Source organism: Pungitius pungitius, chromosome 5 (assembly GCF_949316345.1).
Source record: "Pungitius pungitius chromosome 5, fPunPun2.1, whole genome shotgun sequence".
NCBI lineage: Eukaryota > Metazoa > Chordata > Actinopteri > Perciformes > Gasterosteidae > Pungitius > Pungitius pungitius.
In genome coordinates this window covers 19568739-19586349 of record NC_084904.1, presented here as the reverse complement: position 1 = coordinate 19586349, position 17611 = coordinate 19568739, and the positions used below count along the sequence as shown (strand labels likewise).

The 17611-nt window shown below is 45.2% G+C and overlaps 1 protein-coding gene across 2 annotated transcripts; it reads right to left on the bottom strand.

Moving 5' to 3' along the window:
• Nucleotides 1–36: 36 nt before the first annotated feature.
• On the bottom strand, nucleotides 37–16861 carry LOC119224425 (electrogenic sodium bicarbonate cotransporter 4). Of its 2 annotated transcripts, none has more exons than XM_062562493.1 (23): nucleotides 16430–16861; nucleotides 15522–15682; nucleotides 14656–14808; nucleotides 14114–14236; nucleotides 13594–13649; nucleotides 12158–12315; nucleotides 11951–12038; nucleotides 10760–10914; nucleotides 10389–10517; nucleotides 10081–10255; nucleotides 8992–9125; nucleotides 8116–8387; nucleotides 7342–7403; nucleotides 6504–6695; nucleotides 6160–6273; nucleotides 5599–5760; nucleotides 5329–5507; nucleotides 5066–5138; nucleotides 4663–4731; nucleotides 4057–4230; nucleotides 3407–3610; nucleotides 3266–3324; nucleotides 37–823 (listed from the first exon to the last, which is right to left on the bottom strand). In XM_062562493.1, exons 1-23 carry the CDS (start codon nucleotides 16507–16509, stop codon nucleotides 658–660), a joined length of 3138 nt encoding a protein of 1045 aa, XP_062418477.1. In that variant the 5' UTR covers nucleotides 16510–16861; the 3' UTR covers nucleotides 37–657. The 2 variants fall into 2 exon arrangements, with proteins under 2 accessions (XP_062418477.1, XP_062418478.1); XM_062562494.1 differs by having other exon boundaries at nucleotides 7342–7376.
• Between the last annotated feature and the right edge of the window lie 750 nt (nucleotides 16862–17611).

Below are 17611 nucleotides of genomic sequence, written 5' to 3'. Positions count from 1 at the left end.
TTTTTGGTTGTTTCTTTTTGTTCCAGGGTTAATGTGCTAATATGCAGTGTTGAATGGGGGGGGGGGGCAGGGAAAGGATAGATGGTTCTCTGGGTTCAGAGGCACGCAACAGCACAATCAAATAAATACCCAAACACAAATATGCTACTATATGTTAAAAGACCGATTTACGACCTCATGGTAGAAAGATCTGTTACTAAAATGGAGCTTGTTTCAACATTTCCTGCCTCCAAGTAAAACCCTGCACACACACACTGATCTGAAATGATAGTACAATTAATTCCGACACTTAGTTTGAATTTGAAGTAACCACATAAATAGCACAATATCAACATATAGCCAATATGTATAATTATATTCCTATATAGCGCAAACAAATAAATATGTACTCTGTTATTACGGCCATTTACATTATACAAATAAACAAATATATTTAATATATTATTCAAAGCAAAATCAGTCAAAGCTGCACCAAGTTAAAAGCAGAGGCCTCAGTGGTCGGGTCGGCCCCACTTCAGTCGGTCCGCTCAGGGGTCAGTTTGCTCGGGGCGCTGTCCGCGGGTCGGCGGGTCGGCGCCGGGGGCCGCGTTCGAGCAGTCGGCCCCTTGCACTTCGTGTCGCGCGCTGTTCTGTCAACCAAGACGTCGAGTCTGAGCCTCATAACGTGGTCTCGCTGCTAACGTCCCGAGGGCGGTGGCGGTCGCTGTCCGAGTCGTAGTCCGACTCCATCTCGATTTTGACCTGGGGCACGGGGCAGGACATTCCTCGGCCCATGGGCACGGACGGAGACGACGGGCAGGAGATCTTCAGGTGGAGGGTGATGCTGAGGAAGGGCAAGCGCCGGTTACCACCACACGAAACCCACAGACAAGATCAACGGGACGCTGAGGGAGGGGACAGGGGTCGGGGGGGGGGCCCTTCGGACTCCCTCCGCAGCAGCTCATGTGAGTGATAAGGAAAGGATTCGTATGGTGAGCATAGGAATCGGCCCCTTTTTGCAAAACCTGCACCCAAGAGAGACGCGTTTAATATTGCAAAGGAGCAAAGATCAAAGCTTTCAGGAGACCATTTCTTCTCTGTGCCACAAAACTTTAAGTTTAAATTCTGATGGCAAAAGCAAATGAATGGAGCCACATATCGACGTGCCCATGTAATGTATCTGGGGATCAAAGAAACATGTGACCTAAAGTATCTTGACTAAGTGACTAGTAAATGACCAAATCCTGCTTAAAAAACCCAAAGAATCAAAGAACTTTAATAATTCACAAGACAAAACACTTTGAAGTGTCCCTTTATGCATATTTGTATTCAACCTAATACTGTGACACTGTTTAGGTCAGTACATGTTGTAACGTTTTGCTTTTTTCAACAAAGTACGGATCGCAGAACCTCATTTGAAGGCGTCGTCTTTAACGGTTTAAAACAGATGGATTTGTAAGGTTAGGTGGTAGAAATGCATTCGAGGCAGTTTTTAAAAGCATTAAAGATAATCACATAGTTATATTTCTCTTCATCTTAATCCACAGATGACAACATTTGGCAAAACAAGTTCATATAATCAATAATAAATTACGTATTCAATTCCAAACCATGCCTCTTCAAAGCAATGCAGACATGAAGTACAGTTTAGAAATTCTGTATCTTCCAAAATGGGGAGAAAAAAAATGGTCTATGGTCAAAGTGAGAAAAAGTTACCAGTTCAGAGCGTAAACGTCAGGCCACATTTCACATCTGAACGTGAGCATCGTGGACTGATTCGCTAAAGTGATTCATCACATGAAGGAAAAAGAAACAACCAAAACAATGATGCTTGTTGATTACTATGCATTTATATACAAACTAGCTTGACACGCATCCTTTCCATGTACTAGATACACAACAGGCTCAATATACCACACACTTTTTTTTTTACTCATCCATTTAAAATCCATATATATGAATCCGAACAGAGAAACCTGACCATTGGGGGCGGGACACAGAGCAAACTATGCTGCGGCTACATTCCAGGTGTTCAAAGTCACTTCAAAACTAACAACACACATCAATGAAGATCTACGGCATGCCGAGGCGTACATCGCAGCGCACGTACTGTAAGACGTTCGGCTTTGGCCAGTGACACAGGAAGAGGAGCAGCAGGAGTGCACGGCGAGTCACAGTGATCTGCATTGCCTTAAAGTGCATGGAGAGGACAACGAGGGGGAAACTGGACTATGGTAACATATGTTGGGTTGGAAATAATCTCCCTGCAATGGTACGTGCACAAGAAGTAGACAACACAGTACTCCTTCGAGCTAGTATTTGTTTTTTTTTATGGGAATAAACATGACAAATGGTATAACGCTATCCAATAATATGTCAAAACAAGGGCTTTTATGGACTATCAAGCCCGATTGTCTACCTCTGCGTTTGCTGTGATCAATATTTTAGGCTTTTTAGCCAATTCAATTAAAATGTGCCGATTTGGGCTCATTTTTAAAAGGTCAGTTCACTACAAAAAACAAAAACATTTTAAAACTTACCCGCAGTGGTATCGAAGCCAAGCAGAAAGCTTGAGTTTGAGTTGCTCATTTTTTGTTTGCTTCACGTGGATTTCTGCTGCCGCCTCTTTATAACGAAGGAGATTGGAATTCAACTTTCTCTGCAAGTCTAGTAATCCAACTTTTACTTTTTAAAGTGCCGCTTCGGTTGCACGTCTGCACCGCTACCGAGAGACACAAACCCCAGAGGCACGCATATCAAAACCCAGCCAATTAACGCCCGTAAGCAGCCGGACGTTGCCTCCACTCTCACCTCTTCCACACGTGGTGGTGAAGCATCCCTTTCATCGCGGCCATGTGCTTGTAACTCAACAGTGCTCCGGTTTCTCTTTCACTGCTTTACTGCTCACTATAAAGCAACATGTTTTGTTTCCGGCATCCACCTGCAGTCCTCATCGTCAGTCCAGACATCAGGCATCGTACGTTCACTCAACATTCTATTCCCATTGTTGACCGAGATACAACTAAAACTATATTTGCAGTGTACATTTATTTTCTTTTTGGAATTTGTGTGAACTGAACCCTTTAATCTGTGCACATTTACCGTGTATGACAAACTTTCCCCATGCACAGAGGTGTGTGTGCGAGAGTGTGTGTGTGTGTGTGTGTGTCTGTGTCAAATAGCACTGTGTGTGTCTGCGGCCTGGCAATAGGCTCCCCACTGAGACTGTGCGACATCAGGGTAGACAAGATCTTTGTAGGGGATGTGCAGTTTGAGGACACAGTACCTGCGATCCAGCTCTGAATCTGGGCTGGGTGAGTGGTTGGAGTAGGCGTGACACTTGTCCTGCGCACAAACACAGACGCACAGCAGAGAGTGTCATGACCCGTCATCACTGCAGGGGGCAGAAGAAGCTTGAGTTTCTCACCTCCTCCTCCTCCTCCTCACTGTCGTCTGGTTTGGGCTTTTTCTTCTCCTTGTCCTTTTCCTTCCCCTTCCCCTTCTTCTTATCGTCATCCTTCTTCTTCTTCTTCTTCTTATCTTTCCCAGGAAGGAGGTCATCTATCCAGGCCAGGTCGTGCTGGGAGAAGACCATGTCCAGCATCTTTCGGACAACCATCAGACCCAGTATCTGAAGGGTTCAACATGAAGATACACTGAGAGACACGCCTCATTTTAACTCCCGTCAATGGTCATCTCACACGCAAGTCATAGTCTGATGATGATTTAGCTTGATGGCATTTGTAAATATCATTAACATGAATTACTGGCGTGCTGTAGATGGTGCACTCAGATCACTTCCTCTTTTAATAGTTGGACTCTTTAGAAGTGACATGATGCCTCTCTTATGTTGATATTCATTAACATCCAAACAATCCGTTTAGAAAACGATTACATCTTCTTCCGTCGACTGGATATGTGTTTGTATCTGACCATCTCTGGAGCATCTACAAAGCATCCAGGATGCTTAATAAGAATAAGAGCTGGATTTCATGCATTTCACAGGCAGCTTTAAAAAAAAACATTGGGTTGGTTAAATGCGGCGTTTGCAAATGAGAGGATTTAATAATCGCGTACCATAACAGGGAAGATGATGGCCAAGAATGTGGATTTGAGGGTCCAGAGCACAGCCAGACAGGCCACCTGGACCAGTGTGAAGAGGTGGACCTTCCTCAGAGGGACGTGACGGAGGTACGGGAAGTCGGGCTGGTGCTTGGAGGGCATCATGTACAACTTGATCCTGTCCCAGAACTGCAGACCAACCGCAGACAAAGCAGCCAAAGGGAGGAAGAGAAACGTCGCAGATGATCATCGGCTTCAGCCGAAACTCTTCAACCCAAAATGCATCTGTAGTGTTGTTACTGTTGATATCATTTATTATAATAAGACACATGGCCATCAGAAGCATTCATGTATTCATCCCAGGGTTTGATATAGCTTCTCTAGTCCACATTTACTACATTTGGGAATTAACTAACCCCCTTCCCCCTGTGATTCTGCTGTCTCAGCTAAGTGTGAGGACACCTCGGATGCCGCCCGCCCGCCTGGCTGCTTGTTTGTTTGTTGGCTCGCTAGCTTTAATAAGCCGCTTCCCGCCCGCGGTCAGAAATACAATAAGTGAGATGTCCAGCCGCAATAACTCAATTCATCACGATAACATCAACCGGTGACATCACAGAGTACCTGGATTCCGCTGAGCGAAGCTACGCCCATGTAGAGGAAGACGCCGTACAGCACGGGCATGGGGATGTACTACAGGCAGGGAGAAGGCCAGAAAACCTGTTATTAGTCACAATTCACAGTTTTCTGCTGTAAATACATTTAGTAGTACATAGACAGGAAATATGAATGAGTAAACAACATTTCATGTAATTCTTATAATTTACTTTGAATTTAAAAAAAACTTTTTTCATTCATTCACCCAACCTCTCATGTGATGATTTCAAAATCTTTCCCTTATTCATTTGATAACGTTAAGAAATGCTGATCTAGCTGATCTAAAAAAAACCATTTTCATGAAGGCATTTGTTAAAAGTTAAGTGTTTACGTGGTTTAACACGGGATTCATTAACTATATACTTCATACCTTAAGCACCGGAGCGAGGAAGATGGAGACTCCAGTGAGGGCAAACACCAAAATGCCTGTCATTCTTTGTTCTCTGTATATCGGACATTGAGGAAATACACACAAACGACTGTCAAGTTAATTTCACATGGCTTCTATCTTGCACATATTCAATTACACAGGACTTAGCGAAGCGTGTCACTCATACTGCGATACTGCCCGCGGAGGCCCTTCGAGGGATTAAGTCACAATTTCCTTTTTTTTTTCTCATCCGGGGAACCGACCTGACGCCGAGGAACTGAGGCTGCTCTCCGGGAGCGCTCGACTCGCTCTCCATCTTCAGCGAGTCGATGTGAGCGATGGAGATGACGGTGGCGGCGACGTACCAGGGCAGGCCCAGGAAGGAGCACACGGCCATCAGGACGCCCACCCAGAACAGGTCCAGGTGGTACCCGCAGCCTTTCTGCCCGGGGGGGGGGGGGGGGAAACGCAACAGCCGTTGTTAGAACCTTCCAGTTCAGATACTGCATGTATCAGCCATGAATACGCCCTACCTTGAGTTTGTTCTCCTTGCGGTTGACAATGACGGCGCTGATCTGCTGGTCCATGAAGATGAGGATGGTGACGAGCAGCGCGGGGACGGAGCTGGCCACGTAGACCCACCACGGGTTCTTACCGAACGGCATCACCAGCCAGCCGCGACCCGGGCGGGTCGGCTGGTGGGAGACGAGAGGCCACAATGTCAACAACAGAGCCACCCATTTGCACAGAGGGACGTGCACTTTTTAGACAGAAATCAGAATCTTGTTTTTTTTTTGGGGGGGGGGACAGATTTTGTCCTTCTTTCAATTTTTATAAATCACAGCTTCAGCTTCCTATTTACAGAAATTTGAGCGGAAGAAGAAGGAAGGAAGAAGTCATATAAGTGTATTTCCAAAACTATTCCTTTATAGCATGTATCATCCGGTCCAGAAAGCACTTGTTTATCAAATCAAATAAACAAATGTCAATGATTTGCTTTAGTTTGTGCTGTCAAAAACCCATTAAGAGCATCTAATCGAGTCAATTTATTAACACATTTTACATTATTTAGAAAGGTTTTTAAAAATAGGTACCTTAAATTCTGTGGGGACGATTAGTTTGGGAGTTTTGAGTCCCAACAACATATCAAGCCCCACAAACGTCATGATGGACATGAAGATAGAGAAGTCACTGATGAGCTTCCTCAGCTGTCGACAGAGAGAAACTAAATTAGAGACATCAGAGACACAGGCTGGCAGGAAGGATAATACATATATATATATATATATACTCTGCGCAAGAGCCACTCACACAAACACCTGCGGCTAAAGTCAATTAAGTCAAATAAATAATTAAGATAAACTTAATGCTAAATGAGTATTCTTTAGTTCATCCTGCATTACACACTAGACGATATGCATTTTGTTCAATTTGTCACCTTGGTGGGGAAGTAGCGACTGGACTTGAACTTCTTGAGGCTCACGGTCATGGAATAGGTGCCAAAGAAGAGAATAAAGGATATGAGGGCCAAATCGGGGACAAACTTGCAGGTGTTTCCCACCAGAGAGCCTCCGTACTTAAGGCACTCCTTCTTGCTCAGCTGGCTCCAGTCCAAACCTGTCCCGTTCAACTGGGAGGGGGGTTGGCGTTGGCGTTGGCGTTGGAGGGGGGGGGGGAGGGGAGAGACAGGAGAGGATGATGAAGAGTGAAGCGTTGTGACACGGGCGCAGAGGAAGATGTACACAGAGACGGGGCGAACATTGTCATCAGCAGACGCAAGGTTGTCGTCCGGAGGGAGACGTTTATGATGGAAGAAACAGACAAAGGGAAGAAACAAGAGAATAAAGCGGCTTCTTTATTCCGCAGACTTGATGGTTTGGCTGTGAACAAAACAGTTGGCCCATTTCACGAGCTTAAATACAACCCCAGTGATTCATTCTGGGAAAAGCTGATATCCACCAACCTTTAAATCTCCAGCTGGAGACACAACGCGACAAATTAGCATCTCTGCCTCCAAAAATTCATAAAACGGAATCACATTGTGAATTAAGTTTCGAGGCTTTAGTGGATTCTGTTTGTTTTTGACAAATCACAAATAAGGTCCTTGTAAGGACGAGGTCAGACTGATGGATGGATCACAAGACAAAGGCCTTTAACCCAGAAGAAGGTTGTTTGTGACCTGTGTAAAGCACGTTTGTTGCCTTTTTTTTTCATCATTTTTTGTAGGAGAACGGTCTGTAGAGGCAACAAAACGAAAAGGAGAAACGGGTACTTACCCCAGAGACACTAGAGCTGTTATCTGGTATTGGAACTAAACCATTGAAGATCATGGCAGCCACTGTTTATGAATGGGTGAGGGACAAGCAGAGACGGGGGAGGAAATAAAACAGTGAACGAAGGGGGGGGGGGGGGGGGGGTAAACAAAAGGAAGAAAAGAAAAAGGCAAAACACAATGAGAATCCAGCGGCTGCAGAGAGAACACTCCGAGGCTCATGCAGACAAACAAAGAGGTAGACTCACTTCCAAGAGACGGTAGCCAGATTGTTTGTGCATGGCAAAAAGAGACAAGCGACAAGTCAGTTATATAGAAAGGAATGTTTGCAAAAAATGACTGCAAATCACTGTAATTTTCTAAAGATCGTAAACAGATTAGACGAGCTGTGTGCATTGGCACAAATGAATGAATCAAAATCCCCATTAAGTGATGCAACCTGAATAGAAATAATTATAATAATAAGTTCAGATTTACAAAATGCATCGTTTTACGAACACAAAAACAATATTTTTGAACAGAAGATATGTACTGAATAATTCATTTCAAAGTATGACGACAGAACTTTATTTGTACACCAAAGAGAACATATTTCTTAGATCGCTACATTTCTTGATCAATCAGCGTTCTTTCTAACTCCGGATTCTGACAAAAATAAAAAGATAATAATAAACCGAAATTGCTGAACCTCAAAAAGACCCACTCAGCATCCACACTGCCACCTGGTGGATGAGCCCCCCTGCAGCCCCCCCCCCCCTGAGCCAAGGGGTGAACTCACTCAGGTCTGGAGCCAAGCATTCGCACTTGTAGGTAGTGACGTAGTCGGGCTTAAAGTCGGTGTTGATGGGGTAATATTTGAAGGAGCCCACCATCTTCTTGATGGCATCAGAGATGAAGATAAAGGAGATGAGGCTGGAGAAGCCCTCCTCCGTGAAGCGCGTCATGTATTTAATGATGAAACTGGCGTCTGTAGCTACCAGGATGAAACACTGCAGGCAGGAGTGCATGCCGATCCACAGGCGGAGCTCCATGTAATCTATGCTGTTGCTCCTTTCAGGGGGGGAGAAGTCAGAGAGGCATTGTGAATGAATCGAGGAAGGAGGACGTGTGTTGGTACAAGCAACACGAATACATCCACACGGATTATCTGCAACAGGAATGTAGCGGAAAAGGACGATGGTTTAAAGCTCGTGGCATCAAGTCATCGGGCATCACACGGTCACATCGCTAGCAGCACATGTGCATCGAGGAGTTTCATTACACAATACTTTGGCATAACATATTCCCTGCTTATATGAATACATGTATTTGTTTTCTTTTTACAGACTTTTATTTTTTTGTTGCATTGAGATCAAAGATTGACACCTTTTAGAGGATATAGCTAAACATTTAAAAGTTTTTGTTCACTTTGCAATACCGATCAACAGGGAACGTGTTTTAAATATTAAGCGTAGGGGTATAACCTTTTCATAGACTATAATAACTGGTATCATTTAAAAAAAAGAAAGGGGTCACACATTGTAGAGCGGATTCAGTGCTGTTTTTTTCTTTACAATGTGATAGTCTACTAATCCTCTAAAAGGCGTGTTTACAGCCCTCGGTGTTCCCACTTTGTGCGTCTGCTGAAAGATCGTTCGGCTCTCAAAAAGCTCACTTGCTGAATTCAAACAGGAGCTTCTCAAAGATGAGGATGGGTCCAGTGGAACTGAGGATGATGAGGGGCTGACCGCTGAAGAGACAGAAGACAGAGCCAGCGAGAGCGGTTCCCAGGAAACTCTCCATCACACCCTGTTTGAAAAAAAAAAAAAAAAAACGTTTTTGTGTGTGCGTTGGGGGGGCGAGAGGTGGAGGTGCCGGCGGTGTGTTAGTGCATCGGACATTAAACCACATGCCCTGATGGGGAGGGGAGTGAACGCACTTATCTGAAATGATGGTGCATTGAGGAAAAAGGTGTGGATGCAGGAATAGGAAAAGGCAGACCTGATCTCATCTGATGCAAAACAACAATGAGCTAAATATACGGTTCAGTGAAGCCCGAGGCTTATTCATGAAGCCAGAGACTCCTCCGTCACGGGGGAGGCTCATTTCAAGAGTAAATAAAAGTAATCTCCATTTTTAGGAATGAGAAGTGTAAACTGAATTGATGGCGACGTCTCGTAGGATTTCTCAATTGTTCAAATATGTGAACACATTCAGATGGCTGAAAAAAGTTGCTTATTTGCTTTCTTGGAGACAGTTGGATGAGAAGTGCGACGACCCCCTCACAGCAAATGAACAAAACGCCGCGGAGCCGCTGATTAGCTTACTACGACAAATGGGAGCAGACGGAAGTCTGTCCAAGGGTTAGAGAGACAGCCGGCGAGCATCCTGCGAAAGCTCACAAATGACCCGGGCTAACAGAAAAAAAAAACACGGTTTAAAAGGTCAAACGCGATTTACAGTGGGATGTATGCTACTTGGGAGCAGTGACTTCCTGGAGTCTTTACTCATGGAGGCCTGACAACCTAAAATAGACTACAGGAAGTGTCTCCTCTCATCCGAGAAAACATGTAATCCTCCGCAATGTAATGCGACTTGCCGTTTTTCCTCCTTTTTCAATTGTTGATCTTGGCCACGGCCGTGATTTCTGGTGTGGAGCAAAGCCAGATCCACACAGCCTGACAGCGCGTGTCAGAGGCGTAAATCCAATTGATAAAACCCGAGCCTAATCCCCCGGGCTGCGTCCCTTGAGTTGGACTTTTACCTGGTAGTTGTCGGTAGCGTCTCCCAGCAGGCCCCCGAAGGTTATGGCGTTGGTGATGCAGCCCAAGTAGATGAAGAGCACCGCGGAGATGGACTGCAGGTGGAAACCCTCGTAGATGTCACTGGGAACCCACGGCAACTTCCGCTTTATGTCCAGGTACAGGCCGCCACAGAAGCTGATGTAAACGGGGGGGGAGAGAAACACGCTGGTTCACGATTCTGAAGGAATCCCGTTGGGTCCGTTGGGTCGGCTGTCGTAGGCATAAAGTGTTTACTGAGCAGAAGCGGCCTCTTTTGGACTATACCCACCGTCCAGTGAAGGCCAGCTCTTCTCCGAGCTCATGTTGCGGCGGCATCTCCTCGTCCTCGGCCTGGCCCCCTCCTCCCCCGGCTGCGCCGTTCACCTGCCCCAACTCGTTTAGGGAAAACACAGACTTCCTGCAGAAGAAATACAACAACAACAGCCAATTATCGACGGGGGTTCTCCATGAAGTTACCATTTTTTAACCCCTTCAAGCTTTGGCTGGTGCTCGCTGATTTAAAGGTGTCATTGCTTCATGTAAAAAGTTTCCTCCAGGAATCGCTTTATTTAGCTTTCTTCTAAATGAGTTCGTGTCATTGAAGGTTTGACTTTGTGCGGCTGTCGCATGGCTCAGCTTGATGTGCATTGCAACCCCAACCTTTTGTCAGCCGTTGGGACTTTCTTGGGCGGCTCAATGCGAATTTTGGGATCCCACTCTCCGGGCGGGAGCACAATCACTTCATCCAAAAACTCGTCTATGCCCGCGATGAGGTCCTCGCGGTCCCTGGCCTTGTAAGCGACATCACTGAAGAGCTGGGGAGACGGAGAGATAAAAGGAGGAGATTTCACCGTTTCAATTAGCTCATGCCGAGGCGATAACAATCCATGTCGTCCGTCCATGTAATGCTCTGGAAACAGGATTTCACTCTTTGCGATCTTTGATGGCCTCGTGGAGACTTGAAACATTTTGAGTCAAGTGCCCAGCAGCCTAATCAAGGGATATTTATCAGCAATATATTGGGCATTTGTCGAGTTCCAATCTTTCTAAATAGTCATACATCAGAGTAAAACTTTTCAAATTAAAAGCAGCAGGTATCTGCAGCAGAGAGGAGGGGGCTGTGGTCCCTTCAATGACTCCCACAGAGCTGCTTGAGTCTATTCTTCAGAACAATTAATGAATGTGTTGGAGTTTTGGCTGCTGGCTTTCTGAATTGACTCAAATCCAGTTTATAACAGCATATGGGATTTATTTAATGTCTTTTTTTTTAAATGATAAAGTGGCCACTCACTGAGACCGCATTGTGTGTTAAATGTTTTACGATTAAAGCCAGTGTTAAAATGTCTGGTTTTCGGCCTCTTTAGCCAGCGATTTTTTATGGGTACATACAGATGAAAAACCCAGTGAGCCCTTTCCACTGGATAGATGAGGAAGCATTAGTATACGTTCATGTTAAGACAATCAAAAGCGGCTCAGTCGGGCTCGGGCTCAGAAAGCAAACGTCAACATGCTGAAATGATCACAATGACAAACGTCGACATGCAGAGCGGTAGCCCCCCCGGCGCGTGCTAAGTTTGCGCAAGTCTTCGGCCATCTAAAATAACAGCCTATTATTTCTTTACTACCTGCATTAGCTATTTAAAAAACCAGCCGGGGCTCCTGACCGATGCTCAGCAATCAGCATCACTCACAGAATCCATCCGAACGCTTCAGCTTCGACTGCAGCACTGCGAGTGACACGCTCCCTTCCCCACCGGTTTAGCGGGAAAAGCGTCGGCAATGTGCCGTCCAATAAAGAAAGAAAGGCATGTCATGAGAAAAAGACCTGTTCAAGTAAACAATGGCACTTACGTCATCCACCATTAGGGTTGCAATGGCTCGGCCAATCTCATTATATGACTTGGCTTTCCCGTGGGGTCCCAGGAGAATAAACAAGAATCTGTGTGGTAATGAGAGCACAGTGGTAATGTGAGGCCTGTTCGGGGATGCCAGGTGTCTCTGAAAAGGCCTTTTGTTGTGTGCGGAGGTGAGGAGGCATGAGGCGGCTAATGGTTTCACCTGGTGGGAACGGGGACCTCGGTGAGACCTCCCAGGGTCGTAGCCTGGGCCAGGCGGACGAAGGCTACGAAGGGTTTGCTGAGGAAATCCACTTCTCCCACCAAGACGTTGGACGCCTCGGCATCCCTGGGTATTTTCTTCATGAATTTATTTCTTAGCTAAGAAGGAGGAGAAAAGAACATTTTTTTCCACTTACATCTAATACTTTTCGTGAAACAATTAGACTCCAGAATTTGTGCAAATATAAAGCTGATTTTATGAAATTCAATAAAAAAAATTAAAAAAAATTCAGCTAGTAAATCAATAGTAAAAATAATGATTAGTCGCAGCCGTTCATGTGGGGCTACAATGCCTGGATCTTCCCCCATTGATCATTAAAGTGTCATCCTTATAATTTGTTCCCTCTAAACCCGGCAGTGAGTCTGAAAAGGTGACGCAGAGATATGCAAGATAACAACCATGTATTATTTCATCAGGGCGGCGAAATCAGAATGAAAAAGAGACAGAGAGAGAGAGAGATGGCAAGCGAACCCGACCTGACTGATTGGATGTCAGGGTTTGGCAGGAAATTGGACGGCAACACAATAACACTCAGTAATGAAGAGCCTCGCCGATACAACACACACCGCAGATCAGTGGCTACATGTGAAGGCCGAAGCACGCGGACCGGGCAACGAGATCCGTGTTTTTTCCAGGTCCTCGTTCAATATAGACACGCTCGCATGCAGTAACAATCTAGCACTTTGTCCATTGTCCCATGTGACCTACTCTAGGCCTGTAAATACAATTTGAACATCCAGCCAACCACTCATAACTGGGTTACTGGGAACTGGACAACCGGCGCTCGTCGCCATGGCTGCATCAACAAACAACAGATTTGCATTCATTAGTTTTTTTTGTTGTTTTTTTTTGGACATTAGTCGTCATTGTGAACGACACTTAATCCTGACCTGCCAGTTCCGAGGCTTGGCAGCCTAATCCAAGTAATAACGGCACGCCCTGGCGCCGGTCCAAAGATCGCGTCACCAGGTCCGCGCCACGCTGTGGGCATCAGCTCCACAAATGAGGGAGTTATGCGCTCGCACGCTTCCTCCGTCACCAGCCGTCACTTTCACACCCGGCAACAGCAATGTAAGATGGATGACACTAAGGACTGAGCTAGTTCCTCGCCACTCGGGGGGGGGGGAAGAAACTCGCCTTTCCCAGGTAACGAAAAGCCTCCAAAAGTGGAGAACGACAACTGACTTCAGAGATGGCCGGCGATGCCGATCAATAGACAATTTGATATTATAAAATGTAAAGTAAGATTTAAAGGTCAAACCCGGCAAATATAAACACACAGGATTTTGAGGTTGTTAAGCGAGATCATGTTTTATTACCTCAATCGACATCACACTCTAATGTGTTAGTACGATACGTAATGCTTAAGTCTTCACCTGGTCTGAGCTGGGAGAATCTGCAATATCATTCATACTCCTACTCTGCGCATGACCTGGAATAAAACAACAACAACAACAACAGTTAGAACATCTCAATTACAACCGTACATAGTTCTATCCAACATTGCTGACAGTGAAATGAGGTACATAGAAACGCTGTGTTAACTTATTTTAAAGGTGCGAGCAGAAGAAATAAACAAACTCTTTACACTAAATTGTTGAGACATCGATCTGTGACTTGTTGCTTGAAATTAGAGATATTTCGCCCTAAAGGTAGTGAGCACTATTTATATTTTGAGGACATTAATAACTCAATTTGTGGCCCCCTTTTAACAAATGGCTCATGGAGTCCGGGGGGGGGGGGGGGGGTGCGTCCGAAGGGGCTTCGACTCGAGCATTCTCCTCATGAATAAGCAGATCAATATGGCCGACGCCGCGAGTAAACACTTCGTACGCGCCGCAGCCGCGCATTTCACGGCGCCGACCCGGGGAGGAGCGCTCAGGGACGGACACTCACGCAGGCGACCGTAGCTGGCAGACTGCTGTTTGATTCGCAGGTCCTCTGTGGATCGATTAAAGTTCGCCACTGGCCCCGGGCCTGTCCCTGTCCCCGGAGCACCCCGGGGCCCCGCGTTACGATCTGGCAAAAGGGACACACAGAAACAGACACAGCCAGCGAGCAGAGGGGGTTGAGGGGGTGCTTTATGATTTGTCTAGCGGTAGGTGTCCTGCACAGATGAGATGAGGAAATGCTACAGCGGTAATTAACTCATCAAACATTAATGCGTCCCTTGTGGAGGATATGAGCCTTGTTGACTGCGGGATTACCTTCATTCATTTACCAAAGTGAGTCCGATATATGCATAATGCATTTCTCAGAAGCTGCAAAATTACACATGGCACCGGGGTGCGGTAGACATTAATAAAGAAATTGCTATTAATCATGGAAAAAAAGTGTTTCTTTGTGGGATGGCACTTAGTAATACAACATTGTGTGTAGCGTTGCCATTCGTATGTAGATTGAAGCGACATAATAATGTCCGGTAGCTGGGCACTCACTGCTGGAGGAGGTGGACTTGCCGATGTCGGCCAGCGAGCGGTGGATCGGCTTCTTGGTCTGGTGTCGGTGTTTCCTCAGCAGGACGAAACTGATTTTGTCTCTCAGTTCAGGGGATATCATGCCTTCCTCTATCTGTCTCTCAATGATGTCATCTGGAAACGGACACACGTTTAAAAATGTCACATGAGGGAGTTTGGAATTGGGAGCCGTCGTTCTTCATTTGGTGCATTCACATGTGGAGTACATGAAATATAAAGCCCTTAAATATATACACTGCTGCTATTCAACAGCTCAATCAAAATGTGAATTTAAGTAATGTAGGCCACAGAGACAAAAGCATTACTTGAACAAAGTAACGTTAATGGGAAATTGAACAACCGCATCGATGTATAAGCAAATACATTTTACTCTACGTTGAGTTGCACCCACATGCAGTAATGTAGGAAACCCCCATAACTGCTCTTCTTCTTCTTTCCATTGATTATCTAATGGATTGACAAACCCATACCAATGCATCTGCAGCCTCCCCTCTCACATATGGTGAGTAGTATGCGGGAAGTGGAAAATGCATGCGTTGGCAGCTGTGTCATGCAAATGTCAACAGGAGAAGTTGAGGGATTGTTCTGGTTATGTGTGTGTACACATCTATTAATAGAGATATAGGAGTTGAGATTACACTCTATTGATTATTGGCACGCCATTTTTGAGTAGCGGCCCGAGCGAGAGGCCCAGGGTTCAATGAGCAGCCTAATCTTCCAGAGCAGACAACACCTTACTATTGAGCCGAACTCACGGTACACGAAAACTACAAATCAGCTAACTTCCTGTGCAGTTTTAACCATATCAGCCGACGTGAGCTAGTTACCGATTATCTGCGGTAGTGAGTATCCTTCCAGGTCCAGCAGCACTGTTCCCGTCTGGAGGCACGTCCTGAGCTCAAAAAGACTATGCAGCGACAGCGTGGAGACGTGTGGTTTACTCCACCTTTCGCCGCCCTCTTCCACCTTCTCTTCGAACTTCACCCACCTGAAGGCAGCAAAACCGCACAGGTGAGACGGCACAGGTGAGACGGCACAGGTGAGACGGCACAGGTGAGGAAATACACGACCGCGGAGATTTCTTTGAGCTCAGCTCCTCAGCCCCTTTCCCAAATGATCTCACGCTGATCTTATAACACTTTACTGCTGTAAAAAGTCGACAGTGCTTACTACGTTGTTGCATGATTGTGCATTGTGTTTTTTCTCTGTTTTTCAAAATGATAAAGATGACAGCTCCTACTCAAACATCATACGAAAAACATTCATATTTATATATATAAATGTACCTTTTATGCCTTTTTCCTTGTTAAAGCAGGAAAAAGGCTGATGAAGCCAACGACAGTAATGAATGCTGCCTTAAAAGTGCTTCTCCTTTCAAGTCAGCACAATACAAGGACTGGGTACTGATCACTACTACATATACTACTTTAATCTAATTTAAAAACGAAACCAGTGTCTGGTTTAGTGTCTATTCTTCTCAATTTCTCTCAACCCATGTTAAGGATCTGTGGTTGCTTCTCTCCCATTTTATTATGTATATAAATACTTTTTTTTGCCCAATCTCTTTGCTCATATTTTGCTGCACACTAATATTTATTTTGGACAGATTCCATCATTCTTTCAGAATATTTAAGGAAAGGCAAAGCATCAACATACAAGAGCCATTGTGTGTGTGTGTGGCAGAAGCGCTGCCGTGCCTTAATCAGATTGTGCATGTGTGAGTGTGTTCATCCACCTGGCCGACTCCTTCCACTCCAGCTCGCCTCCTTCTCGCTGTAGAGTGTCCATCTCAGTGAAGAGTGTCGGCGTGGGCATGTCGTCATCTTCATTCAGGATGTAACGTAGCCGCTCTGCCGCTGGCGACACTGGGAAATTTACGTTTTACGCAATCATTTATACAATCATTGAAGCATTTTGACACGCTTGCAGGGTCGGCTGATTATTAAATGAAACTTAAAAACATGATATTAAATCTGAATGAATAGACACAGACATCAAAACATTTTCACTTCACTTTGTTCCGTCTACAGCGGCGCGTACATCCAAATCACACATTCCTCTCTGATTATAGGTATTCAATTGTGAGCCTACAGTACTTGAAATCCATTTCATTACCGTATGGAGGTTGAATGGGACCCAATGTTCATCGATGGGGCTTCAGGGTAATAAGCTGTCAGCTGACATGATAACCCATGGACGGAGTTGTATGGTAACAACTGTACACGGGGGGATTCAATTATATTGGACTATGCATTGTTTCATCTGAATGGCAAGTAAAATAAATGAAAGAAATAACATTCATTTACACCTTTGATAGAAAACATACGAGTGATGCAGAGTTCATTTTTCTTCCAATGCTCTACAGGTTGTTTACTTCCCACCACATTGTGTAACATTTTCACCCGTTGTTGTCTTTTGCATCTTGTATAAACTCCCTCCTGGTAATGGCACCACGTGCATTATTTATATTCATGCACTAACACATTCCGAAAGTACCACATTTTGTGTTTTGATCAAGTCCAAACAATGTAAACACCTCCGCTGCACACGCCGGATCGGTTTATCAAGGTCGACAACCTTCCCGGGAAAAAGCCTTTGAAAGACTCAGTCCTCAGACTCCTTCTTTTCTCTGCTGAAACTGCTGCAAGGAACAAAATCCAATACGGTAAATGAGCCAGAAGGGTGCAACCAAAATTGTAATTGGTGACAAAGTGTGGACCCAGTTTGTGCCAATTCTTTGGAAAGCGTTTAAATGTTTGAGGGGAAAGCTTCTTGTGTGCAGAACGCACCAGGCTTGTCGGAGTCATGGTCGTAAGCAGAGGCTTTGATATCCTGACTCGTGCTTCCCGGTACGCTTCAAGACCTCAAAATATTCCGTCCCACAATTCCCATAATGCAGCAAAGTGGTGTCGTTTGT